The sequence below is a fragment of the Stenella coeruleoalba genome, assembly GCF_951394435.1.
Source record: "Stenella coeruleoalba genome assembly, chromosome: 8".
Lineage (NCBI taxonomy): Eukaryota > Metazoa > Chordata > Mammalia > Artiodactyla > Delphinidae > Stenella > Stenella coeruleoalba.
The window spans coordinates 29,469,175-29,496,264 of record NC_137154.1 but is presented as its reverse complement, the minus strand read 5'-3'; the positions used below and the strand labels follow the sequence as shown (position 1 = coordinate 29,496,264).

The window sequence follows — 27,090 nt, the reverse complement described above, 5'->3', positions numbered from 1 at the left end:
ACATACAGACTGAAAGTGAGGGGATGGAAAAAGATATTCCATGCAAATGGAAATCAAAAGAAAGCTGGAGTAGCAATACTCATATCACATAAAATAGACTTCAAAATAAAGGCTATTACAAGAGACAAAGAAGGGCACTACATAATGATCAAGGGGTCAATCCAAGAATATATAACGTTGTAAATATTTATGCATCCAACATAGGAGCACCTCAATATATAATGAAAATGCTAACAGCCATAAAAGGGGAAATCGACAGTAACACAATCATAGTAGGGGACTTTAACACCCCATTTTTACCAATAGACAGATCATCCAAAATGAAAATAAATAAGGAAACACAAGCTTTAAATGACACATTAAACAAGATGGACTTAATTCATATTTATAGGACATTCCATCCAAAAACAACTGAATACACTTTCTTCTCATGTGCTCATGGCACATACTGCAGGATACATCATATCTCGGGTCACAAATCAATCCTTGGTAAATTTAAGAAAATTGAAATCGTATCAAGTACCTTTTTCAAACCACAATACTATGAGGCTAGATATGAATTACAGGAAAAAAAAAAACTAAAAAATACAAATACATGGATGCTAAGCAATACACTACTAAATAACCAAGAGATTACTGAAGAAATCAAAGAGGAAATCAAAAAATACCTAGAAAAAAATGACAATGAAAACACAATGACCCAAAACCTATGGGATGCAGCAAAAGCAGTTCTAAGAGAGAATTTTATACCAATACAATCCTCCCTCAAGAAACAAGAGAAATCTCAAATAAACAACCTAAACTTACACCTAAAGCAATTAGAAAAAGAACAACAACAACAACAAAAAAAACCCCAAAGTTAGCAGGAGGAAAGAAATCATAAAGATCAGATCAGAAATAAATGAAAAAGAAATGAAGGAAATGATAGCAAAGATCAATAAAACTAAAAGCTGGTTCCTTGAGAAGATAAACAAAATTGAAAACCATTAGCCAGACTCATCAAGAAAAGAAGGGAAAAGACTCAAATCAATAGAATTAGAAAGGAAAAAAGAGAAGTAACAAGTGACACTGCAGAAATACAAAGGATCATGAGAGATTACTACAAGCAACTCTATTTCAATAAAATGGACAACCTGGAAGAAATGTACAAATTCTTAGAAAAGCACAACCTTCTGAGACAGAACAAGGAAGAAATAGAAAATATGAACAGACCAATCACAAGCACTGAAATTGAAACTGTGATTAGACATCTTCCAACAAACAAAAGCTCAGGACCAGATGGATTCACAGGTGAATTCTATCAAACATTTAGGAAGAGCTAACACCTATCCTTATCAAACTCTTCCAAAATACAGCAGAGGGAGGAACACTCCCAAACTCAATCTATGAGGCCACTATCTCCTTGTTACCAACACCAGACAAAGGTGTTACAAAAAAATAAAACTACAGGCCAATATCACTGATGAACACAGATGCAAAAATCCTCAACAGAATACTAGCAAACAGAACCCAACAGCACATTAAAAGGATCATACACCATGATCAAGTAGGATTTAGCCCAAGAATGCAAGGATTCTTCAATGTACAAAAATCAATCAATGTGATACACCATTTTAACAAACTGAAGCATAAAAACCATATGATAATCTCAGTAGAAGCAGAAAAAGATTTCAACAAAATTCAACACCCATTTATGATAAAGCACTCTCCAGAAAATAAGCATAGAAGGAAATTACCTCAACATAATAAAGGCCATATATGAAAAACCCACAGCCAACATCATTCTCAATGGTGAAAAACTGAAACCATTTCCTCTAAGATCAGGAACAAGACAAGGTTGCCCACTCTTGCCACTGTATTCAACATAGTTTTGGAAGTTTTAGCCATGGAAATCAGAGAAGAAGAAGAATTAAAAGGAATCCAAATCAGAAAAGAAGTAAAACTGTCACTGTTTGCAGATGACATGATACTATACATAGAGAATCCTAAAGAAGCTACCAGAAAACTACTAGAGCTAGTCAATGAATTTGGTAAAGTAGCAGGATACAAAATTAATGCACAGGAATCTCTTGCATTCCTATACACTAATGATGAAAAATCTGAAAGAGAAATTAAGAGAACACTCCCATTTACCATTGCAAAAAAAAAAAAAGAATAAAATACCGAGGAATAAACCCACCTAAGGAGACAAAAGACCTGTATGCAGAAAACTATAAGACACTGGTGAAAAAAATTAAAGATGATGCAAACAGATGGAGAGATATACCATGTTCTTGGATAGGAAGAATCAACATTGTGAAAATGACTATAATACCCAAAGCAATCTACAGATTCAATGCAATCCCTGTCAACAACCAATGGCATTTTTCACAAAACTAGAATAAAAAATTTCACAATTTGTATGGAAACACAAAAGACCCCGTATAGCCAAAGCAATCTTGAGAAAGAAAAACGGAGCTGGAGGAATCAGGCTCCCTGACTTCAGACTATACTGCAAAGCTACAGTAATTAAGACAGTATGGTATTGGCACAAAAACAGAAATATAGATCAGTGGAACACGATAGAAAGCCCAGAGATAAACCCATGCACATATGGTCACCTTATCTTTGAAAAAGGAGGTAGGAATATACAATGGAGAAAAGACAGCTTCTTCAATAAGTGGTGCTGGGAAAACTGGACAGCTACATGTAAAAGAATGAAATTAGAACACTCCCTAACACCATACACAAAAATAATCTCAAAATGGATTAAAGACCCAGATGTAAGGCCAGACACTATAAAACTCTTAGAGGAAAACAGGCAGAACACTCTGTGGCATAAATCACAGCAAGATCCTTTTTGACCCACCTCTTAGAGAAATGGAAATAAAAACAAAAATAAACAAATGGGACCTATTGAAACTTAAAAGCTTTTGCCCAGCAAAGGAAACCATAAACAAGACGAAAAGACGAGCCTCAGAATGGGAGAAAATATTTCCAAATGAAACAACTGACAAAGGATTAATCTCCAAAATATACAAGCAGCTCATGCAGCTCAATAACCCAAAAACAAAAACCCAATCCATGAATGGGCAGAAGACCTAAATCAACATTTCTCCAAAGAAGATATACAGGTTGCCAACAAACACATGAAAGGATTCTCAACATCACTAATCGTTAGATAAATGCAAATCAAAACTACAATGAGGTATCACCTCACACCGATCAGAATGGCCATCATCAAAAAGTCTACAACCAATAAATGCTGGAGAGGGTGTGGAGAAAAGGGAACCCTCTTGCCCTGTTGGTGGGAATGTAAATTGATACAGCCACTATGGAGAACAGTATGGAGGTTCCTTAAAAAACTAAAAATAGAACTACCATATGACCCAGCAGTTCCACTACTGCGCATATATCCTGAGAAATCCATAATTCAAAAAGAGTCATGTACCACAATGTTCGTTGCAGCACTATTTACAATAGCCAGGACATGGAAGCAACCTGAGTGTCCATTGACAGGTGAATGCATAAAGAAGGTGTGGCACACATACACAATGGAATATTACTCAGCCATAAAAAAAACGAAATTGAGTTATTTGTAGTGAGGTGGATGGACCTAGAGTCTGTCATACAGAGTGAAGTAAGTCAGGAAGAGAAAAACAAATACCGAATGCTAACACATATATATGGAATCTAAAAGAAAAAAAAAAATGGTTCTGAAGGACCTAGGGGCAAGACAGGAATAAAGACAGCGATGTCGAGAATGGGCTTGAGGACACAGGGAGCGGGAATGGTAAACTGGGACTAAGTGAGCGAATGGCATTGACCTATATAAACTACCAAATGTAAAACAGATAGCTAGTGGGAAGCAGCTGCATAGCACAGGGAGATCAGCTTGGTGCTTTGTGTCATTTGCCCACAATTCCTGTCTGCTTCGGAAGAGACCTGATTCTGCCTTCAGAATTTGGGGACCCATGATTTCTTGTCTTTGGAGTTTAGTGTCAGGTGAAACGCAAGCCTGACTCTGGTCTTCAGGGGAATGCCAGTCATCAAAATTTCACTGAGCATTTTCTAGGTGTCAAACACTGTGTTAAGGCACCAGGACAGCAAGATACAGTAAGTCCCCTACATAGGAACAAGTTCTGTTCCAAGAGTGCATTCATAGGTCCAATTTGTTTGTAAGTCCAACAAAGTTAGCCTTTGTACCCAACTAACACAATCGGCTATATAAGTACTGTACTGTAATAGGTTTATAATACTTTTCACACAAATAATACATAACAAACAAACATAAAAAATAAGGAAGGCATTTTTAATCTTACAGTACAGTACCTTGAAAAGTACAGTAGTACAGTACAACAGCTGGTGCTTCTTAGCAGTACCAGCTACATCACCGCTGCTTTTATGCTTGTTTCCGGACATCCTGGGCTTGAAATACAGATACTGTACTACTGTATGCTATACAGTACTGTACAGTAAAGTACACAAAAGCACAACCACTTGTAGAGAGTGCACGCATGTGACGATGTATGCCAGACACGTGAACTAAATTATGTGATTGGACATGCAAACGCACGTTGGCACGTTTGAAAGTTTGCAACTAGAAGGCTCTTATGCAGGGGACTTACTGTAATGAATACTGTGTCTGCCTTCTAGGAGAAAGTAGCTGACTTCCTCTATAACCCCTAGAGACTGAACAGAGGTTACTGTAGTGGTCATTGTAGTGCCTTGGCCTGATTCCCCATCCCACCTATTTCAGGACTGAAGCACTAACTCATCTGCTCTGTGTTGGTGACCGATAGTTTATGGTTGAGTCCTCCTGGGAGAATGGCCTCATCTTGAAGGGAGCTACCACACCCAAGGTTCTGTCCCAAGGTTAGTATGGAGATATAAAAGTCTGCCCCTGGCCCTGATTTGGGACAACTCTGCAGGATCATACTTGCTGCAAAGCTCCCAGTAGGATCAATTGGGCCTTCATTGTGACTGCTTTGCAGTTTGACTTCTCCCCTACCTCATTCTGCTTCCTTTACTCCCTCATGTGTGTTGACATTGAGAGTACAGCCCAATAAATCTCGTCTGCTTCCTGGTGAACGTGCCCTATGAAAGTCACAATACTTAGGGCATTGTTATGGGATAATCCTATGAAAGTCTGTATCAATATTATGCTTCACTTCTAGGTTTATACATCTATAAATCTTTCACAGGAGGAAACTAGCTTCAGCCAAGAATTCTGGGTAACACTAATAAAACATAACCTAACTGAACAATAGAAATTTAATTTACTTGTTTTAGTGTTTATCACACTTGCCTAAAACTCAGAACTAGGATTCAGAATTGAAGGTGTAATCAGTATTAGAACTCAGTACTTATGGTGTAAGTGTGGATTAGTTTCAATGCATTAAGACTAAAAGAACTTTATTCTCTTTTACCTATAGCAGCTGCTTTAAGAAAGGGAAAATGAAACTCTATTTTCATCCCACTGAAGAAAATTTCTAGATAATACAGTCATATTGTATTTGCAGAAGGTGTTATTATAAAGCAATGTATGCAAAGTTCAAGGTTTTTAAAAATCATTTGTCTTCATAGTACATATAGTGGAATATTAGTTAGCTATTTTTTATGATATCTAATTCAATACTGTAGTAGTGACATATGTACACCAAGTGGTTAATACAAAGTTACTTACTTTATTTGTTACATAGTTTCTCCCGTAATACAGAACTCAATATATTAACGTATAAAATCTTCCTAATCTTTGAAAACGTCAAAATGCATCTGCTGATTGATAATAAAATGCCAAAAATAAAATAAAATAAATTTTACATATACTTTTTACAAACATTGGGGTATATAAATTCCCAGAAGTCTTTTTCTAAACCTTTCTTTGGTTAACATGATAGAGAGAATGACAGATTGCTGTGTTTCTCAAACTATTTGTCAAGGTGGTACCTGAAGCCATAAGCTAAATATTTATATAGAACAGTATAGACTTTGAAATTTGCATGAACTTTTAAGAGAGGACATAAGACTTCAAAGAATTTTCTACAATGAGCTGGTTTTACCTAATCATATCATTCTTTTCTCTCTGCCTCCTCACATTGTTTGCTGCATTTAAGCAGTAAAGTTTGATAAAAAATTGCTATGTAGATTTGATGGTGGATCATAAATTTGGCTTTTTGCTTAGAGACGGCCACAACTTATTTATGCAGCCATCATTTATTGCTAACCTACTATGTGTGGCATTGTGTAAAGAAAGCTGTCTCTTCTTTTCTCTGCTTCAGTCCTATGCCATATAAGGCAGCTTCCAGTCAACCTCAGTAATCCAAGCTCTGCTTTAAGCCTACACATTTTTAAACCTTTAAGAAAGCATGACTGCACTCAAAGTAATCAAAATGGAGGGAAGCTGTGACATCCTGGACTGGCCTTCAGCTTAGAGGTGAGCCACAGCGAGTGCTGAGGTCCAGCTCCTCAGATAAACAGTGAGCTGGCTTCCCCTAATTAAGCATCTCTCCAGGTGCTCTCAGGGCAAATAAATGAGACCTGATGTGGATAAGGTGAGAAATAGTTTAAAAACCAACCTGAATTAGTCAATGGAGTCTGAGTTGCTCCCAGCCCCACCCCTCTTTAGGTCCAGAGGTTACATATTTTCCTGACATTTCTGCATTCAGCTTTCTTGCTCAGCAAGCTTTGTAGAACCTGAGGGGTTTACATTACCCAGATGAGTGTGGAGGAAATCAACGTTTCATCCACTGCTGTGGGTGGGCTTGGGCAAGGGAATGAAAATGTTTGCTAAATTTAGATGGCTCATATAATGCTCACTACACACAACAACGTGTTTTCAGAACACTAAATTTGGAAAGACAAGAATTTCCGCCCTAAACAGCTTCACTCACCATTGAATTGAACAGAATTGAAAACACTTGAGAGCAGTGAATTATGTGACATCTTTTTAACTGCAAGATTTCCATCGGATCAGGATGACCAAAAATTAGGGTGTGTGAACAACTGTCAAGAGGAAGTCATTTCCAATCTCTGTTTTAAAAATACCCAACAACTTTTCATTACAGCAAACAATAGATTTTTATTTGGCAAAATTGCCCCCCAATAAATGACATACTCAGTGGTATGTCTTGTCATTTTAATTTTGATAAAAATCTACTGATTTCAAGTGGATGTGAGACTGCCATATTTGTGGTTTTGATCTAATGAAACGCCCAAGTTAGGGAATCAGTTATTTTCACAGGTATTATTATTACTTGCCTGAAAGAAGAATCAGCTGACTAGGACTCTAAGAATATCTGCCTGGGATGATCCTTTTGGAGACCTTTACTTGTAGATTTCCCTTAAGAAGTAATACCTTAACCTACATTTTAAGTTAATTATAACTCAGGATTTTTTAAAATCATTTTCATTTTTTTCAAATTTAGAGAAATTCCTGATCCTCTCTCATGTTTTGTCTGATTTATACATTTTTTTCCTTTTTTTTTGACCATACTGTTTTTTTTATCTCTGCTCTTTTATTGTGTAATCATTTTGATGATTGCTGTGTCATTTATTTAACATCTTTTCTAATTTGTCTTTGCAATGAGGATTGTAAACAGCAACGCCTGTTGAAACCCATACAAAGCAGCCAGTGCCACACTTTGGGGACAAATAGCTGAATGCTTTCATAGTGCTCTGCAGACCGGAACTTGGCCCTTCCTGACGCTCTTCTGGCTTTGATGAAGATCTCAATCCTCATCTTGGCTGGCTAAGAGAGCCTAAAAAAAAAAAAAACCCGCTCCCTTATATTCCATAAACGCTAGAGGCCAAATTACGGTAGAGGAGGATGCTTCAAGGATAGCTCAGAGAAGTTACTGCTATAACAACTTTATCTTGTTTTCAATATGCTTCAAACTATAAAGCTTCATATTATTGTATTATGATCCATTTGTTTCCTCATCAATGAACGTGAATTAAACATGTATAACTCTCATCTAAGGAAAGTATCCAGTTATTTACGTGAAGCCTTCCAAAGCCTACCCAAGACTGCTTTGGTAGTTTCCATAAGTTCTACAAATGATGTCAGATTCCAGGTTAAGAAAGTAGTGAACAGACTTATTCCCCCTCCTTTGGTTCCCATTTTAGGAAATGTCACCATTATCTAAGCCAGAGCCTGGAATATCATTCATTCTACCACTTCTCTGTCCCTCACCAGCAACAGTGAGTCCATTCAATTTATGGATTCTGCATCCTAAGTTTCTCTCCAATACATTTCCTTCTTTCAGCCTTGACTGCTGAAGCAGCCTCCTAACTGATCCCCTTGCTATCATTCAGCCTTGGCTCTCTCCTTCCTTCTCTGATCTGCAGCCAGAGAGATATGAATCTAATATAAATATTATTATGCACTTCTACCTGCCCCCTATTTATAATCTCCAGTGCTCCTCTGATCTCAGGATAAAGTCTAAATCCTTAAATATCACCCAAGACCTTTCCAGATCTACACCCTAATTACTATCTCTCCACTGTCATTTCTCACCTTGAAATCTGGTGACAATTGCTTCGAGTTCTGCAAATATGCCTCTTGCCTTTGCACCTGCTGCTTCCTCTGCCTAAAACATTTCTCTTGCTCATTGCCTGGCTACCTTCTATTCATTCTTCAAGAGGCCATTTAAATATCAAGAGGCCATTTAAATGTTATCTTCTCTAGGAAGACCTAGATTGGGTTAGGAGTTCTGCTTCTGTGCTCCTGAAGCTCTGGGCTTCAGTCAACAGTACTCATCACCCTGTCTCACCAAACTCCTCCCAACACATTCTCCCACTGATAGATCATATCTTATTCAGCTTTCTGTGTCCAACACCTGGCACAGGGCCTGATACAGAGCAGCCTCGATGAATGTCTGTTGAATGGATTGATTGATTAATTAATTAATTAATGAACAGATGAACACTGACTCTTGATGTGCTTTGCTTCTCCTTTGGAGGCTGCTTTCAGGCACGTAACCTTCAGATATAAACCATCTCTGTATCTGCTCTCTTGCAGCAACTTTCACCAAAAATGTTGGAGGCCAATGGCGCATCTTGCTGTTTGAAGGTTTCCGAGATAGTGGGAATAAGGCTTTAAAGACAGCTTCAACAGGGAAGAAACAAATGGCAATCACAGTAGAGCAGGACAGCTTGAAACCACAGGGACAGCCAGTGAAATCCTCTTATTTTTAAGGCACGGAAACTGAGGTCTGGAAATGTTAACTGGCTGTCGGGGTCATAACCATGTCAACCACAAAGGATCTTGGACCTTAGGCATCCTGATTCTAGCTTGTATTTCCTGAAGTATGCAGTGTAAGTCTTCTGTGTTGTGTACTATTGTAGTCACTAGCCTCATGTACCTGTTGAGTACTTGATATGTATAAACTGAGATGTGCTATAAGTGTAAAATACATACCAGATATAAAAGACAGTGTAAAATGTCTCATAAATAATAATAATGTCTCATAAATAATAATAGTTTTATATTGACTATGTGTTGAAATATTTCAGATATGAGTTTAAATAAAATATTAAAATTAATTTCTCCTCTTTATTTTTATTTTTTAATATAGTTAGTAGAAAATTTAAAATTATATATGATATGCATTATTTCTGCTGGATAGTTTTGCTCAAGATGAATTTTAGGTAATATGCAAACAGGGCATTAAATAAGAGTAAATCATATAGTATAAAAAATTATTCTTGTTCATTCCCCTTTAACACTTCTGATTAGATCAAAGATAAATGCTAGTTTAGTACTAGATTTTCTCTAATACTACATAATTTCCCTTTTTAACACCCCAATAATTAGAGCCTAAGAAAGCAGTGAAATCCAGGTAGAATTTAACAACATGGCAACATGGTTTTGCTTCATCATATTTGCTTTTTTTTTTAAATTTTTAACTGAGAAATCTTTAATTGCTCTAAAAAAAAAACTGTCTAAAGCAAATATAGAAATGCATTTTTACAGTACATGAAAAATAAAATGCACAAAACAAGAGCACAAAGAATGGTAGGGGGAATTAAGAATTGTAAGGTTTTGTACTATATATGAAGTAATATAATACTATTTGAATGTAGGCTCTGATTAAAGATGTACATTGTGAACTCAAGGGTAACCACTAAATTTTTTTTTAACATCTTTATTGGAGTATAATTGCTTTACAGTGGTGTGTTAGTTTCTGCTTTATAACCAAGTGAATCAGCTATACATATACATATATCCCCATATCTCCTCCCTCTTGCGTCTCCCTCCCACCCTTCCTATCGCACCCCTCTAGGTGGTCACAAAGCACCAAGCTGATCTCCCTGTGATATGCAGCAGCTTCCCACTAGCTATCTATTTTACATTTGGTAGTGTATATATGTCCATGCCACTCTCTCACTTTGTCCCAGCTTACCCTTCCCCCTCCCCATGTCGAATTGCCCTCTATTTAGGTTAGGTGATACTAGTTTTCAATTTTTGTGATGAAATAAACTTTCATTTATTTAACTAAAAAACAATAAGTATATTTAAGTCAAAATATTACGTAAATACTGGTAGAGATAGCACAGGACTGAAAGAAATCATGAAGGTATTATGTGAATGGCCAAAGTTTAGGAAATAATCTACATATGATCTGTAAAACCTCTACGTATAATCTGTAAAACGTGACTGTTCAGAGTTTAACTCTAACTTCGATAGGGCCATTGCAACATAAATGCTTCCATTTCTGACCACAAAAGACTGGATTCAGCCACAATTGGCCAGCAAGGGGTATGACCGTCAAGGTCTGTCAAAGTCATCCTATGTCATGAACTGAGATGACACATATTTTGGGCCAGGGGAAAATGCTTGCAGTGTGTGGTAGTTGAATCTAGAAGTAATTTGGGGTCATTCTGGGTAGGAGAACTGAGGGAGAGCAAACATGGAAAAAATTGGGATGATGAAAAATGAGGAGTATATGACCAAATTCCTGAATTACATCTTAGAAGCCAAACAGCATAATAAGCTCTGGAATAGGACTATTTGGCCTTGAATCCTGCTTTAGGCATCTTCTAGCTCTATGATCTAGGATAAATTACTTAACCTTCTATAGTTTAGTTTCTTTGTCTGTAAATGTGTTAATAATAGTCACTACTTTAAAGGCTTTCTGTGAGGCACATACTAAATATCAATACTAGATTAATATTAGCTATATTCATCATTATCCACTTTTTTTTTCATTGTCCACATTTTTATCATCATCACTGTCACAGAATGATGACATTCAGAGGTGAATGGAGATGTATGTGTGATTTTAATCTAGAATAAGCATTAATAAATTGAGGCCTGGAGTCTGAGAGCATGCAGAAGACAGTGTATGACTGAATTAATCAGGATTAGGTTAAAAATTGCCAAATTATCCTACAGGCAGGCTTTCTTAAGAATCCTTTCCATAAAGGACCAATCACAGTGGACTATGTCATAGTCACTCCATTGACACTGGACAATCCTATAGCACTGTTTCTTTTAAAGGCTTCTAAGAACATGTTTAATAAATGGGTAAATATTGTTATCTCCGTTTTTGCCAATGATGTCACTTCTACCTGGTTAATCATTGTTTTTATAACATAGCATTAAGACATTTTTCCTGCAGTTTTTTTTTTTTCTTTTCCCCCATGCAGTGGTTAGGGCCTGAAGAGGCAAAGAAAAAAGGAGAAAATGCCTCTAAATAGACTTTTTGTTTTTCCTTTTTGCAATCATGCTGATTTCTATACCCTGAAGTTTCTACTCCCACACATTCTGATGATGGGTAAATTAGCAATAATTTAGATCGGTGTTTTGAACTTGAGCATTAATCTGTGTCTTGTTTATTCCTTCATATACCTCTTCAAAAAACTTAAGAAATCTATAAGCAATAATTTTTAACTTTTTTGAGGGATTGAAAATGCCATTTGAAAATCTATTGAAAGCTGTAAAGTATATCCCCAGAAAGATAAATGTTCCCACATTTAAAGAGAAAATGTTATGCACAGTTTCATGGGGTTCGTGGACCCCTTGAAGTCTACTAACCCCAGATTAAACATCTCTATTTTAAGGACAAATAAGCTATTGGCCAACCTGGGACTACAAGGAAAATGCAGAAGGTGTAAGTGAACAAGTTCCTTAATCTCTGGGGCACAAATATCTGTGAAAGCAAAAGGTGGAACAGAAAAGCTTTTATTTTTAAATTATTGATAGGAAGTTGAATAACTATCTGATTTTCTCTAGGTTTATATCTTTAGAATATAGCATCGTTATTAAAAATGCTGTGGATCTTAAATGGAGAATAAGATTACCATCACAACCTAGAATTTGTGAGACCAATCACAGAGAGAGAGGCTGGTTAGATCATCCTGAAGCCTGTGAATGACAACAGGTGAGAACAATTGAAAGTTTCTGACCATCTAGTTCAAATCATTCATAGAACAGACAATTCATTTTATACCTGTGCCAAAAAAAAGTTAATTTTGTAAGATCACAAAGCTAGTTAGTGGCCGAGTCAAACACTCTGTCCCAAATCCTAGGCTGGGATTTTGTCACTATATTATATGACCTCTGCAAAAACATGTCATAGTGTGATAAAGTTCACAGCCCACCAAATATTACTTCTGTGTAGAGTTATGCACTGACAAAAGAAGAGTATACGTCATTTGGCATTTTAAAAGAGATAAATAAGGAATTTAAATTGAAAGCAAGATTTCAAGATGTGCATTGCTTGCCGTAAAACCATTTAACCTAATCAAACTTAATCTGATATGTTCTTTTCCACTGGCCTTGACTGTAATGTACTTTTCCTCAATTCTGTTAGAGTACTTTTGTCCAGTCTGGTGTTCCACAGAACACTTTTCTCTCAATATACTTAGTGAACAAAAGATTTTGTGGTCAAATAAGTTTGGGAAATGTCCCATGTTGTAGACTGTGTTTGGTGTGCGTTAAAAAGTGGGAAGCAGCCGCACAGCACAGGGAGATCAGCTCGGTGCTTTGTGTCCACCTAGAGGGGTGGGAGGGAGACTCAAGAGGGAGGGGATATGGGGATATATGTGTATGTATATGTATAGTTGATTCACATTGTTATAAAGCAGAAACTAACACAGCATTGTAAAGCAATTATACTCCAATAAAGATGTTTAAAAAAAAAACATATAAGAACATTAAATGTTTTAGGAAGTCCTGCAGTAAAACATAAGAGCGAAAATCTTGTTTGGCTTTAAGTCTGTATTTCCCAAAGTCACTACACATCAGAACACTTCTTTAATGCAACGCCTGTTAAAATCCCTCACAATGGATGCTCTGCAGCACATGCTATGAAGAATTCCTTTACAAATCTTCAGCCTAAGCTCCCATTTTCCAATGATTGTTGGAAATGCAGAGCAACTATTTTATGAAAGCCTGCTGCCTTGGCATACTCTCCTCTCCAATTCAGTTATATAAACAATACTAACTAAAACCACCGCTATTTCTGTTTCAAGCTTTACTCTCTCCTTTACCCTGGCTTGATGTCCTGCTATCTTAACTCATCCATCACCCCACCATTTCCATGTCAGAAATATATTGTATGGAAATAATCATATATGTGAACGATTATTTAATTTATTTGATAATGAAAAATTGGAAACAACAATCTCTTATAAGAGGGGGATGGATAAGTAAATTATCCTTGTAATAACATGTTGGACAGCTATCAAAGATCATAGTTTTATTTTTCTTTAATTTTTTTAAAAATTTAATATTTAAAATTTAATTTTTAAAAATTTAAAAAAAATTAACAAAAAAATTTTTTTTGTGTGTGCAGCTGCATTGGGTCTTCATTGCTGCGTGTGGGCTTTCTCTAGTTGTGGTGAGCGGGGGCTACTTTTCGTTGCAGTGCACAGCGTTCTCATTGCAGTAGCTTCTCTTGTTGCAGAGCATGGGCTCCAGGGTGCGTGGGCTTCAGTAGTTGTGGCGTGTGAGCTCAGTAGTTGTGGCTCACGGCCTCTAGAGTGCAGGGTCAGCAGTTGTGGTGCATGGGCTTAGTTGCTTCACAGCATGTGGGATCTTCCCAGACCAGGGCTCGAACCCATGTCCCTTGCATTGGCAGGCGGATTCTTAACCACTGTGCCGCCAGGGAAGTCCCCACAGTTTTCTTTTTTTAATTGAAGTATAGTTGATTAACAGTATTGTGTTAGTTTCAGGTGTACGGAATAGCAACTCAGTTATTTTTTCTGATAATATTCCATTATAGGTTATTACAAGATACACAATATAATTCCCTGTGCTATACAGTAAATCCTTTTTGCTTATCTATTTTATGTACAGGAGTTTGTGTCTGTTAATCCTATACTCCTAATTTGTCCCTCCCCCACCCCATTTCCCCTTTGGTAACTTTTTCTATGTCTGTGACTGCGCTTCTGTTTTACATACAGATTTACTTGTATTATTTTTTAGATTCCACATATAAGTGATATCATATTATATGTGTCTTTCTCTGTCTGATTTCACTAAGTATAATAATCTCTAGGTCCATCCATGTTGCTGCAAATGGCAATATTTCATTCTTTTTATGGCTAATATTCCATTGTGTGTGTATATATATATATATATATATATATATATATATATATACCACATCTTCTTAGGCCAATCATCTGTTGATGGGAACTTGGGTTGTTTACATGGGTTGGCTATTGTAAATAGTGCTGCTCTGAACATTGGGGTGCATGTATCTTTTTGAATTAGAGTTTTTGCTTTCTCTAGATATATACCCAGGAGTGGGATTGATGGATCATATGGTAGTTCTATTTTTAGTTTTTTAAGGAACTTCCACATTGTTTTCCATAGTGGCTACACCAATTTACATTCCCACAAACAGTGTATGAGGGTTTCCTTTTCTCCACACCCTCTCCAGCATTTATTATTTGTAGACTTTTTGTTGATGGTCATTCTGACCAGTGTGAGCTGATATCTCATTGTCATTTTGATTTGCATTCCTCTAATAATTGGCGATGTTGAGCATTTTTTCAATGTGCCTGTTGGCCATCTAAAGATCACATTTTTCAAAGACCACTTAATGCTATGGAAAAGCCCATTTAATGTTTTTAGTAACACCTATAAGATAAAACATTATATTGGGAGCATCAATCCAATTTTGTTTTATATATGTGGTTTTTTACCCAACATACACCCAGACACATACTCACCCACCCATACACATATACATGTATACCTACATATCAAAATTGGAAGGAAATACCTTAATATGTTCAGGTATTTATCTCTGAGAAGACTAAACACATTTTTTTATACTTTTAAGTATTTAAAAAAATGTACAACAAATATGTTCTTTTTAAAACGATAACAAAAATACTATTAAATAATTGGTTTTCCGTCTTTGGCTCAAACAGGAAAAGGACATGTGTTCAAATATGGCCTCAGTCCTCATACATATTTCATCCAAACAGAGATTAACAAGTAGTTTTGTTTCCTTTACCTCCAAATTACTGTTCTTATTTCCTCTAATTCAGCCTTCCATGAGGCTGATAAGACTCCTTCCCTGGAATTGCTTAAGATCAGTTTTTTACACACTAAGCTTTGAAAACTAAGATGTATTTACAAATTGATTTTGGAAGACTATTTATACTTTAAAAAAGATTTATATTACTTTCTTACAGAATATGATCTTTATAGGTAATACAAAATAATATATATGCAATTCTGTACAGTGGGTTCTCCACATAGAAGCACCCTTGAAATAAAAGGATGAAATGGATTTCAAACTCTAATACCCATGACTTCTAAGTTGCTGAGCATTTGTACAGCCTTTTTTCCCTTAACTATAGTCATGATAGTTTTTATGGTAGAAAAAGTTTATCAGATGTATTTAAAGGAATAAGAGGAAGTTTGTGAGATCATAAAAGCAGATTCTTTTTTTTAAATAAAGGAGAAGTCTTACTGCCTGCCAGAACAAAACTTAATAGCTTATTTAGGTAGATGATATAATCAAACTCACTATAATGTATTATCTTAAATGTTTTGCCTAAAATAAAAAATATATGAAGAAATAGAAAAATGTGACTAGTCATCATGAAAATAAAGCAACCACAAGAAACAGATCCCAGATGACTCAGATGTTGGAATTAGCAGATGCTGATTTTAAATTATCTATTATAAATATACTTAAGAATCTAAAAGAAAGAATGTATATAGGCAATGTACAGTGATAAATCTCATCAGAAAAATGGAAACTATGAAAACCAAGTGGAATTCTAGAACTAACAAGTATACTTATAAAATTTAAAAAATGATTGTATTGTATTAACAGCAGATTGGATAATGAAAAAAAAGTCAGTGAACTTGAAGATGAAAAAGTAGAAATTATCCAATCTGAAGAACAGAGACAAAAAAAATTTTTTTTAATGGTATTTTCTTAGTGACTCATGGGACCATATAAACTGGTCTAATGAAAGTGTAATTGGAGTCACAGACGTGGAGGGATTGAACAAGGCAGTAAAATATATCTAAAAAATTAATGACCTAAAGTTTCCCAAATTTGGTATACAAAAACAACAACAACAAAAACAATGAATCCACAAGCACATCATGGTCAACTGCTGAACATCAAAAATAAAATGAAAATGAGGCAGAACTATTCACTTAATTCAGTTCTCCAAACTTAAATATCTCTATTCTCAACACAATTCCCTATTTTTAAAATTACTTCGAGGATCCTATATGAGGGATCCTGGATAAACATGATAATTTAACCAATCAGGAAAGTAAAAAGCCTGAACTCAAATCAAAACTTGACAAACTTCAAATCCAGTACCCTTATGTACTACTATATTTTAGAAAGTAAAAAGACCATTTTCTTTTCCTTTTTAGAATTTAAGATGACAAATTACTTAGAAAAAGAATCTAAGTGTGGATTGGCTGTTTTTTCTATGGAGTTTTTCAACTCTTGGTTGATACTGGTCCAAACACTGCCTTCACCCCCTCCAGGCCATAAGCTCCACACAAGTAGGGGATATTTTTTCTTCCTTACTCAGGGATATATTTATAGGGCCTAGAGGAGTGACTGACATATGGTAGGTAATCAATGAATAAATGAAAAAATGAGATAAAAATGAAAGCAAATATTTCCATGATGTTGGTTTATATCATATTTGGCATTTGTTTTGTTAACAAACCAGACATAATATTTTCAAGTGTTACCCTGAACTGTTGTAATGATCATCTTTTTTTTAAACATCTTAAAGCAGTCCATACTAGATAATAAACGCACTGGCCCAAGGTCAGAATTTTAAATAGGTCAGTAACTGTTATTATATTCACTACTCACCTAGATATTATTTCACCTGGAGGGAAATAAAATGACCATCAAGTCTCTAGATCCCATTGATACCTCTAATTCCGTTGGTCTCTTCCTTCTGGGGCAGTTTTTTCCACAATTTATATTTTACTTCCCGTAGTCCTGAGAAGTCTATAAGGTGACTTATTGTATCCAAGTTCCTTAACATTCCTATTGGTGCGCTAATAGTTATGTGCATTGTTTCAAAATTAAGTGCATTATATTATCAATCAGAGTCTAACCAGGAAAGCAGAAATCACTTTAAGATTTTTCCACAGAGTGAAGTTAATTTAGGGAAATTATTACACAGGTGATGGAATTTCTAAGAACCATAGAGGGAGTGATAAGGTAAACCAAAAGTTAAACAACAGAAAAACACTACCATCTGTAGTATAGAAAGATGAAACATTTAGCAGTATTATTGCCTAGAGGGTCATCAGATGGAAGGTGGATCTAAATGAACCTATCAAGCAATGTAACTGAGGAGTTGGAGCCGCAGAGGAGAAGTAACTTCTGAGAAGCTGCCTCCAGCAGAGACACGGGAGGAGAAATGTCCTGGCTTTTCTCTTCCACCCCATTCAATCTCCTTCCACTGTCTTCCTTTGTCAAAACTCAGCCAGAAGACAGCTCACATAGGATCCTGGGAAACAGACTGCATTGCTCATGCTCCCCCTCTAGTAGAGAGCTGAGCTGAAGAAGGACAAGGAATGGAGCCAACATGCGTAAGTGCCCAGCCACAGAACCTATAGGTACAGCGATTGTTTCCAAAATGGAAAGCACTTTCTCAAAGGTTGTATGTAGCTTCAACTATTCGATGCCATGTCTCAACGGTTCCACAATTCCAATCAGTTACTTTTTGGTGGGGGAATCTTTACAGGACTGACCATTAGAAACTAGAAAATTCTTTAAAAATAGAAATGACCTCATGCAGTTCTTACTTATATCATCATGGATTTTTAGGTATTTAATTGAAATATGCCAACAAAATGACTTTTGATATGTTCCATTTTCCAAGTTTATGAGCCACAAAAATCTTATCTTCCTCTAGCATAGGCTACAGCTGTAGTAGTTTCTTAATCTGAAAAAATGTAATGAGAAGGAAATACATCATGTTGTGAAAGCTTTTAAACTTGCATTGCTCTAGGACTAACTCTAAAGATTCTTTAAGATTCAGAAAAGCAAGAAAACCCAAGCGGAACTTATATGCTTGAATCCTTATCTCTGATATTGTGGATCATGTCATTGGATACTCCAGAAAATGAATATGTCTTGAAGTGGATGGAGTGTGTGATTAAATCCCAGAGTAGGGTGAGTATGATATAATAATGCTTGACAAGTGTTGAAGAGTTTAACTAGCAAGCAAGGAAGAAAATGGTTTCTTGAAGCATAAGGAGTCAGAACTTGAAGTACCAAAATGGGATTGGCAGATGGAAACATTTGAATGACTTTCTAGAAACATTTCCTAATGGAGTCATAAGTTAGGACAGTGAAATTGGTTTCCCAGAGGGAAGTGATTGGAGCAGAGGTTTTTGAAGTAAACAAAAGAAAGGACATCTGAGAATACACCATAGGGAATATATCCCTGGAGTCAGCTATTATTAACTCTTTTCTTTAGTTCCAGTAATGGCAATGTTCCATCAGCAGAGGGCTATTCAATGAAGTATATGTACACACACTATCCTATTCAATTCTCAGATGAGAAGTTAGGGTTCAGAGAGGTTAAAAATGGCTTGTTCAAAGTGCACACTTGGTAAGTGTTAGAGCTGTCTCCAACCCAGGCTCTCATTCAACCTTGAATACTCTTCTCTACTATAGTAACAGAGCCTTGAGATCAGGAAAAGTCACAACGAATAGAATCTATGGTTGATACTGAAAAAAAACATATTCTTGGACTTCATGTAGACTTATCTACAAGAATAGGAAAATACAGGCCCTTTCTAAACATCTAGAGAAGTGTAACAACCAGGGTTCTTGGTTTTAGAGAACAAAATAAACTCTGAAGAGTTTAGGCAGAAAGGGGTTTATTACAGAGCATGAAGTAGCTTACAGAATGCATCAGAGGCTAGAGAACTAAGTAGTCCTTAGAATTTGTGGGATCTGGGGCAAGAGTACAAGTAGATACTCACATAACATCTCTAAATATTAACACTTAAACATAAGCTTCAAACTGTTAAATGAAATAGGTGCTATGTTCCCACCTTGAGAAATTTACCTTCAAAATGACATTGGAAGGTCAAGATTGACTAGAATTCTCAGACTCCTTTGGGTTGCTCAACAAAGCATAGTGGCATGGGAAAAGCATGACCCCAGCCCCCAATCCAGGTTCCCAATCTTTCTCTTCCCATTTCTGGCTCCATTCTAAGCTGCAGGGGATCCTCATCGGCATATCTGTCGATGCTACAGCACACATGTCCAAGCTCTATGTATACTCCTGGCAACAAGCTGCCCTCAGACCTAAAGGTGTCCACACTGGCAGTATGGTTCACTCCTAGGAGAACGGCCCCAGGGTAGAGGCCCACAAAGGCTCTGGCAGAAAGCTCAGGGCTATTTGAGTAAGGAATCTGGGTCCATGTTCCCAGGGCACAATCTGGGGCTAGAAATCCAGTTAAGTATGTCCTGTTGACCCCACATACTTCTCAGCGATTTTTATTTGTTTGTTTTGTTTTTTGTGGGGGAGGGGAGGTAGCCAGAGGAGAGCCAGAGAAAGAGCCTCTAAAGTATTGGTCCCAGAACAGGAGCCCATCTTGCCTGGAACTAAGGGTGGAACCAAGCGTAGGTCCTGCTCGTTCAGGAACAATGGCCTGATGAATTGCCCAACCACACCAGGGACTTGTTAAGAGAAACCTGTCTGCCGTAGACACCTGCTGTTCTGTGCCTTTGATGCCAGGTCCTGACCTGTAAAACCTTCCTCACTGCTGCCTCAGGAAAACCAAACACTTCTGCTGTAGTGTTTGCCCGAAGGTCCAGTCTCTTCATATAAGGCTTCTATCTCACATTGCTGATTTCTGCATTTCAAGTTTTGTGCAGGCATATCTGCTTAGTGGAACCTAAATCGGTGTGGAAACTTAGCTGCAAATGTAGTATGGTCTTTACAGCTTCCATTACTCAGGAAAACATATTAGAATTAGATTGAAATGAGTGACCACAGGAGACCAAACCTTTTGTAACATCTTTGGAAAAATCCATTTATTGATAAAAATGATAGAAATGACTTGGATACATATTGCTTTTTTTTTTTCCTTCATGGCAAAACCACCATTATGGATTTATTGGTCGTGGCTATTTGGAGTACCCTGCTGTAAAGGATTCTGAGGGTTTCTCTTGACTCAGTGAGAAAAAGCACTGCTAATTTTCAATATCTGCCGTGGTTATGGGAGGAACCAGGGGTGATGCCCAGGCCAATTTTGGAGACAGGGCTCTTTTAGCCATATATAAGTTAGCATTGAGTAAGGTTTTGTTAAACGAATGAATAAACTATAATTAAGTGTATTATTAAGGTACTAAGCTAATACCCTAAGCAGGAATTAAAGTGATTCTGAGTTTTTTCACCCCATAATCCTAATCCATTTAATTTTATCTGTTACCACAGTGAGTTAGAGAAGAAAACAGATATAATAAAGGAGGATCAAAGGGGGTGACATGTGTAAAAGTTAAGGAGGCAGAGAGGTTTCTCATGTAACTGAAGGAGAGAAAAATGATAAATATTGGACAGAGGATCAAGATTCTCTGGACCTTCTTCCCAGTCTCTCCAGGGTTAGATAAGGTAATGCTACCTGCTGTAAAAAACAAATCCCTATATTTCATGGCTTAACATGATAGAAATTTATTCCTTTTCCCATAGTAATCTGATGTAGGTCCTTCTTGTCCGTGGGGGAAGGTGGCTTAGGCTGATGAAGTCTTTAACTTCAAACGTGAGCTATAATGTTGCCTCAGGCATCAAAAAGTAGAAAGCACATGGCAGAAGGAAGTGGGAGAAAAAGGCTCTTCTTTTTAACCACTTTAATTCAAGAAGCGACATGCATCACTTTTGCTCGTATTTCTTTGGTGAGGACCAGTCATTTGTCCCCACCTAGATGCACGGATGAGGTTGGAACACATAATGTCTGTTTGCACAGCTGCTTCCCAGCAATTGCTCTGTATCATTCCTACTCAAAGTATGGTCTATGGACCAGCAACATCAGCATCACCTAGGAGTTTGTTAGAAATGTGCATTTTTTTTTAATTTAAAAATATTTTATTGCTAAAGGATGCTAACCATCATCTGAGCCTTCAAGGTGTCATAAGCTTTTTGCAGTGGTAACATCAAAGATCACTGGTCACAGATCACCATAACAAATATAATAATAATGAAAAGATTGGACATATTGCAAGAATTACCAAAATGTTCCAAGAGACGTGAAGTGAGCAAATGCTGTTGGAAAAATGATCCCGATAGACTTGTTTGAGGCAGGATTGCCACAAACGTTCAGTTTGTTAAAAACTCATCTGCAAAGTGCAATCAAGCAAAGCACAAGATGAGGTATGCCTGTATATAAAGAGATGCACATTCTTGGGCTCCACCCAGGATTATTGAATTAGGCCGGCTGAGGGTGGGGCCCAGAAAGCTGTGTTTTAAGAAACTCTCCAGGACTCCCCTGGTGGCGCAGTGGTTAAGAATCCATCTGCCAATGCAGGGGACACGGGTTTGATCACTGGTCCAGGAAGATTTCACATGCTGCGGAGCAGCTAAGCCCGTGCGCCACAACTACTGAACCTGCGTGCCACAACTACTGAAGCCCACGCACCTGGAGCCATGCTCTGCAACAAGAGAAGCCACCGCAATGAGAAGCCCGCACACTGCAATGAAGAGTAGCCCCCTCTCGCTGCAACTAGAGAAAGCCCACGTACAGCAACAAAGACCCAACGCAGCCAAAAAATTAATTAAAAAAAATTAGCTCTCCACAGGATTCTCGTGTATGCTGAAGTTCAAAAAGCCCTGATCTTTGGCAGACCTCTTGGCACTTTTACCCTACTGCCTGTAGTGACTGCATTCCAGCGCACCAGTATTTGAAGCCCCTCCCTGCAGGAGGGTTATACTTCCTACTCCCTTAAAAGTCATCCAGGCAGAGGTTCTAGGGACCAACATATGCTTTAGTACTTCCTCTCCTTCCTTCTGTCACTATGAACTGCAGTGAGCAGATAATAGCTCTTCTGTGAGCCTAGATCCTGGAGTGAGGAAGGCAGCCAACATAGAGCAGAGCTCGAGCTGACCTGCAGTGGACATGTGGCATGAGAAAGAAAGAGACATTTGTTGTTTTAAGCTTTGGACCTTGGGAGTTGTCCATCACTATAGCATTATCCTGACTGATATGCCCCCTTTGTCCAACCTATAACACTGACCATGACTTTTAATGAATGGCTTTGTAAAGTTTTCTCCATGGGGTTCTTTCCTCCTTTGTGCTATGCTAAAAAATTTGGCATGCTATTCCCAAGTGGATGGTGGTTCTTGGTGTTTGTACACTTACCATTCTCTCTCTTTTATTCTTTTACACTCTTATTTCAAGTATTGATCGTGTCTAGAAAACTTGACCATTAGTACAGCAGAATTCTTATCTCAAGTTTGATTTGGCATTGGTGACCCTGATTTTTCCATTTTTAGCATTTGTGAAAAGAATCACGCAAAACATCACCTATGTAGGTTCTTGCTCCATTTTCAAGGTCCCAGTCAATCTATTGTCTTTCTCTTCCAGGTTCAAGAGTTAAGCTCAATTGGGTGACAATGATTTGGTATCTTGAGATTCTGACTCAGGGGATTCAAAGACAAATACAGTCACAAAAAGCTCAGACTGTTAGATTAGAAGGATGTCTTCTTACGTGGCCTGCTAAAATTGAATTTAAATTTGGTCAGCACATACACTAACATATATTGCATATGATTGGCAGCAGGCAGTGGCATAGATAACTCTGGAGTCATATATTTGGGGCTGGGGTAGCAATGTGTGCTTTTATTTGGGGAGGTGGTAGTAAATTTACCTACCTAATTTTGTTAAGTTTAAGGTAGTATTAGCATAATGACATTGTGTTTCCGGAGTGTGGCTCCCTGGTCACTGAGGGGCAGGAGAGGCAGGAGGGGCAGGTAGCTTGAGATTAAAATTAGGACATAACCAACATACAGTAAAATGTTAACTATCCATCTCGAACATTAAGGAAATGAGTTGTTCTGGTTACAAAGTTCATATGTATAAAAATAGGTTCATTTAAACTATTTTTGGTGAACATCTTTGAAAATGTATATATATATCCAGGCTTTATTAAATAGAACATTCTAATTTGATCTTGTCTTGATGACTCAATCATAAATTATTCTAGAGGGCTGTAATAGAGCCTGTTGAGTGCAGGGCTCTGTGTTGGAGTTCCAGTATCAACTTTTCAGAGGTTTTCTGTCTTCTTCATCAACTCTTGCACTGCCAGCTGTCACTTTTTGATGCCGCCCGTGTGTGTCTCCCAGGTGATCTGCTGCCTCCAGGATACCTTGGACTGGGAAACTAGATAATCACGCTCATTAAAGTTGTACCTAAAATATAAGTAAATTGACTACAAACGTGAGCTCAGGAGCATTCCTATATGAATAAAGTGCATGAGCTGTATTATATCACCTTAGCCTGATCAATAGCCTGACTCTCTTCCCCTTTCTCTTTCTCTTCCTTCCTTCCGTCTTCCTTCCTTCTTTCCTTCCTCCCTCCCTCCCTCCTTTCCTTCCTTCCCTCCCTTTCTTCCTTCTTTCCTTTCTCTCTCTACTTCAGGAAACTGAGTGAAGGTTTCTTTTGTGTTTTTGAAATCAGGTCCATTTTGAACATGGATGATAGAATATTGACTACAGGTGGGATGTCATAGCTCTATGAGGCTAATGAGAAACCTAGGCATAATGCTTTGCATTTTTAGAGCCCTTTAAACTGCTCAGAATGTTCTCCTTACTGGCATTTGCATCTGTCATTTTGGTATAATGCTAATATTGAATCACTTTTATAGTCATAACGGCTATAAACCTGTCTTAAACTAACCTTGCTAATAAGCAAAAATGTCTTAACTTACAGAGAAGAAGTAAAAATATCTAACCTATTGCTTGTTTTATTCTTTCTAAACACTTGCCCTTTCTTTTTCTAGGCTGCACTGTCTTATGAAAAAGACCTAAAGTCATCACCTCTTGCTTAGTCTACAGGTACCTAAGGTGGGTAACTGCTATAGGCCCCTCTCTCCTATTTGGTTCTATGCATGAAGGATAAGATGGGGTAAAAGTGTAGAGAAGGTACGTAATTATGATAAGAAAGTGGTAGGAACACAAAGAGGGGCATTAACTCAATGCAACAGTTAGAATTTTGTGTACATAATTCCTTCTGAAAGGCTCTTCAAAGCTCCCTCTTTGTTGGCAGTTATAGAGCTTTACATTCTTTGAGCAACTGGGTTGTTAAAATGTGTGTGATGATAAAGGAATTGACCCCTGCCAACCTGTGCTTCAAATGGGCTTGTTTAGAGCTGGGAGAAATCCATTTGGCCACATACAGAAGAAGAGATGTGCCCCTTTCAATTCTTCCACTGACAGATGTGGAAGGTATGATTTATCACATAAGGCCAAGACCTTTTACGTGTTTGGGATTGCAGCGAACATTCCAGACCTCTTCTGTGCTCCTTTTTCTCTGTGTTGAGCCATAATCTGCGGGTCCACTGCAGGGATGCAGAGAGAGCAGAAAAATGTTTTCGAGGTAGCAGCGGTGGAGGGCTGTAGATGACTTGTCAGAGCTATAAAACCTGGGCATGGAGACTCAGAAACCAATGGAGGCCACCTCACTGGGATGGGGACGTGAGGGGCCATACAGAGTATGAAAGGAAACAACCATTAAATGAAAACCATTCATTATTTCCATATGATAGCATTCTTGATGGTGGACTCAGCCTCGGGGGCTGTCTTCTGGGCTCTAGGCCCCAGTAGAAGGCTAAGGGGCAGATGGGCTGCAGGAGCAATTAAACCCTACTTGGGCCTGTTTCATGGAGTATAAAGAGCAAGAGTTTGTTTGTTTGCTTGTTTGTTTTTTCTGCCGCGCCTTGGCAGGCAGGATCTCAGTTCCCCGATCAGGAATCGACCTGCACCCCCTGCAGTGGAAGCATGAAACCTTAACTACTGGACTGCCAGGGAAGTCCTAAGAGTTGGTTTTCTATTCATCCATTCATCCATCCTTTCCACATAGAAGCCAGAATATTTTCCCCAACTGCACATTTGGTCATGTGACTTTCAAACCCTTTCCTGGCTTTTTCATCAGGGTGAGTTCAGGAGGTGTGGCCTCCTTGGTCCTGCATAATGGGGCTCGGCCACTTCTGTGGTGACATCTCTTCTCTCTTCCTCCCACCTCCTTATACACCCTACACTCCTGTCCACAAGCTTTGTTCAGTAACTTGAAAGCAATCATGCTTTCTCTTGCCCCTGGGGCTTTGATAAAGTTGTTTCTTCCCCTTTACTCTCCATCCTTTGCTTTCATGACCACTAATCTTCCATCACTTCCCTCAGGAGGTCTCACTTTAGGGGAGTATTGGGTCCCAGCATTAAGTGCTCTCATAGCACCCTCTAGTTTTCCACCAGAGTCTGGGGGTAAGCGTTACTGTCTTTAATGCATCTGTCTTCCCACTATAATCTAAACTCCTTAAGGGCATAGATGGTACCTATAATATCTAGCATAGAGTTTGCCACATAACAAGAATTTAGCAAATTGTTGTTGTACAAAAATGTATGACCAAGATTGGCAATCTACTTTAAAGATTGGGTTTTGTTGTTAAGCTATTTGTATCTGTATTCCAGCATCATCATTTATTAAATGCATGACTTCGGACAATTTACTACACCTACCTGGCCTTGGATGCCTTGTCATTTTTTTTTTAAGTTTTTAAAGTCCTGTTTATTGAAATTGAATTTACATTCAGTAAAACTCACTCCAAAATTTGACAAATGCAATCCTCACCATAATCAAAGTGTAGAACAGTTCTTCGACACACCCCACCCCAAAACCCTATGCAACAAACTCCTCCCTGATCCTTAGGATCCTTGTCTTTTAAATAGGAATAATGGTATATATTTCTTTGGATATAGTTAAATGAGGTAACACATGTCAAGCACCTAGACTAGTGCCTAGCACATAGAATACACTTAGTATAGATGGTTATAATTAAACGTCTTCTACATGCTCAGGGCTCTAGACTTAAACCTGTGGTGCAATATAAAATTCCATAATCTACAAGTCACTATAGGGGCTGACTTAATCCCTCTAAACCATATAGATGGCTCTCTAAGGTAAGCTGAATACGAACATAGACTCTGGGAGACATCTTGCCCTCAATCTGGCTTACGGGTTCAGGACTTCAATTTCCCTTCTGATCTGGCATGATCTCCTTAACAAGCTAACTCCTCCTTATTCATGAGGTCGAATCACCGCTAGAGTTTCTGTCTTGTTCCCTTGTGTCTTTATTTCTTTTCCAGGACCCTGGTACTTCTGAGAATGGGGCCTGTATTTGTCACCAACAGACCCCCCCTTCTCATAGCCTGATGACTAGAGTTCTATTCCTAAAGCCCAGGCCCCACTGGGGCCATGCTAACTCTCTGTGCTCACCACCTATTTATATTATCTTTGTCTGGAATGCTCATCACCAAGTTCTACCTGCCTGACTTTTTGGCCCCCTCTGCCTGGACTGCTACCTCTTTCCTGCATGGATTCCACCCCTGCTGGGCTGTCAGAAACATAGCCAGATCTGCCTC

The 27,090-nt window shown here is 37.9% G+C and overlaps 1 protein-coding gene across 1 annotated transcript in view; it reads left to right on the top strand.

Moving 5' to 3' along the window:
• METTL15 (methyltransferase 15, mitochondrial 12S rRNA N4-cytidine) overlaps positions 1-24,503 on the top strand; it is a 260,359-nt gene extending 235,856 nt beyond the window's left edge. The window contains exon 6 of the mRNA XM_079930559.1: positions 24,456-24,503. Within this exon, the coding sequence (XP_079786685.1) occupies positions 24,456-24,472 (17 nt within the window). The 3' untranslated portion in view covers positions 24,473-24,503. The remainder of the gene's footprint in view (positions 1-24,455) is intronic.
• The last annotated feature ends 2,587 nt before the right edge of the window (positions 24,504-27,090 follow it).